Consider the following 1,212-nt stretch of genomic DNA (forward strand, 5'->3'; position numbering starts at 1 on the left):
AAGTCTCTTTAGTTGTTCCGTAATCCATCATCCCGCAACTAACTCATTAGTTGCAATGCTTGCAAGGCTTATGTGATGTGCATTACCGAGAGGGCCCAGAGATACCTCTCCGACAATCGGAGTGACAAATCCTAATCTCGAAATACGCCAACCCAACATGTACCTTTGGAGACACCTGTAGAGCTCCTTTATAATCGCCCAGTTATGTTGTGACGTTTGGTAGCACACAAAGTGTTCCTCCGGCAAACGGGAGTTGCATAATCTCATAGTCATAGGAACATGTATAAGTCATGAAGAAAGCAATAGCAACATACTAAACGATCGGGTGCTAAGCTAATGGAATGGGTCATGTAAATCAGATCATTCATCTAATGATGTGATCCTGTTAATCAAATGACAACTCTTTGTCCATGGTTAGGAAACATAACCATCTTTGATTAACAAGCTAGTCTAGTAGAGGCATACTAGTGACACTCTATTTGTCTATGTATTCACACATGTATTATGTTTCCGGTTAATACAATTCTAGCATGAATAATAAACTTTTATCATGATATATAAGGAAATAAATAATAACTTTATTATTGCCTCTAGGGCATATTTCCTTCATTAACAGCTGAGGCTACCCGCTGGATGGCAATCGCTAGGGTACACACGGAGAAACCCTACAGGCAGTATTGGTTCTTCAGGAATATGAGAATTGCATGGGATCTGGCAAAGGAGGTGAAGATAAGGCCACTAGAGGACAATCTATACACGATGCAGTTCGGCTGTCTTGGCGACTGGGAACGTGTGATGGAGGAGGGTCCATGGACTTTCAAAGGGAAAGTTGTGATTCTGTCACATTATGATGGCTTCACCAAACCTTCGACTATTGAGCTGAACAAGATTGACATATGGATGCAGATCCATGACTTGCCAGATGGTTTTTTCTCAAAGATTAAGGCTCTCTCTGCTACAGTAGGGGAGTTCATCTACGAGGAGCCAAAATCACAAGATTTTGAGGGAAACTTTGCACGAGTTCGGCTGAGGCTTGATGTGACAAAACCCCTCAAGAACGTTGTTTCCCTGGTTATCAAGAAGAAGGAAAACTTGCAGAGGGTGATCTTTAGGGTGAAATATGAGTGTCTCCCAGATTGGTGTGCAGTTTGTGGATATATTGGGCATCTCTTCAAAGAGTGCGGCGATGGAGTTCACCCCCAGAATCTCTAG

At 42.4% G+C, this 1,212-nt stretch overlaps 1 protein-coding gene across 1 annotated transcript; it reads left to right on the forward strand.

Moving 5' to 3' along the window:
- The first annotated feature begins 633 nt into the window (after positions 1-633).
- LOC147960358 (uncharacterized) lies at positions 634-1,212 on the forward strand. Its single transcript, XM_087533290.1, has one exon. It carries the CDS (start codon positions 634-636, stop codon positions 1,210-1,212), a length of 579 nt encoding a protein of 192 aa, XP_087389416.1.

This window comes from Triticum urartu, chromosome 7A (assembly GCF_056163025.1).
Source record: "Triticum urartu cultivar PI428250 chromosome 7A, HENAU_Tu73, whole genome shotgun sequence".
In the NCBI taxonomy this organism is placed as follows: domain Eukaryota; kingdom Viridiplantae; phylum Streptophyta; class Magnoliopsida; order Poales; family Poaceae; genus Triticum; species Triticum urartu.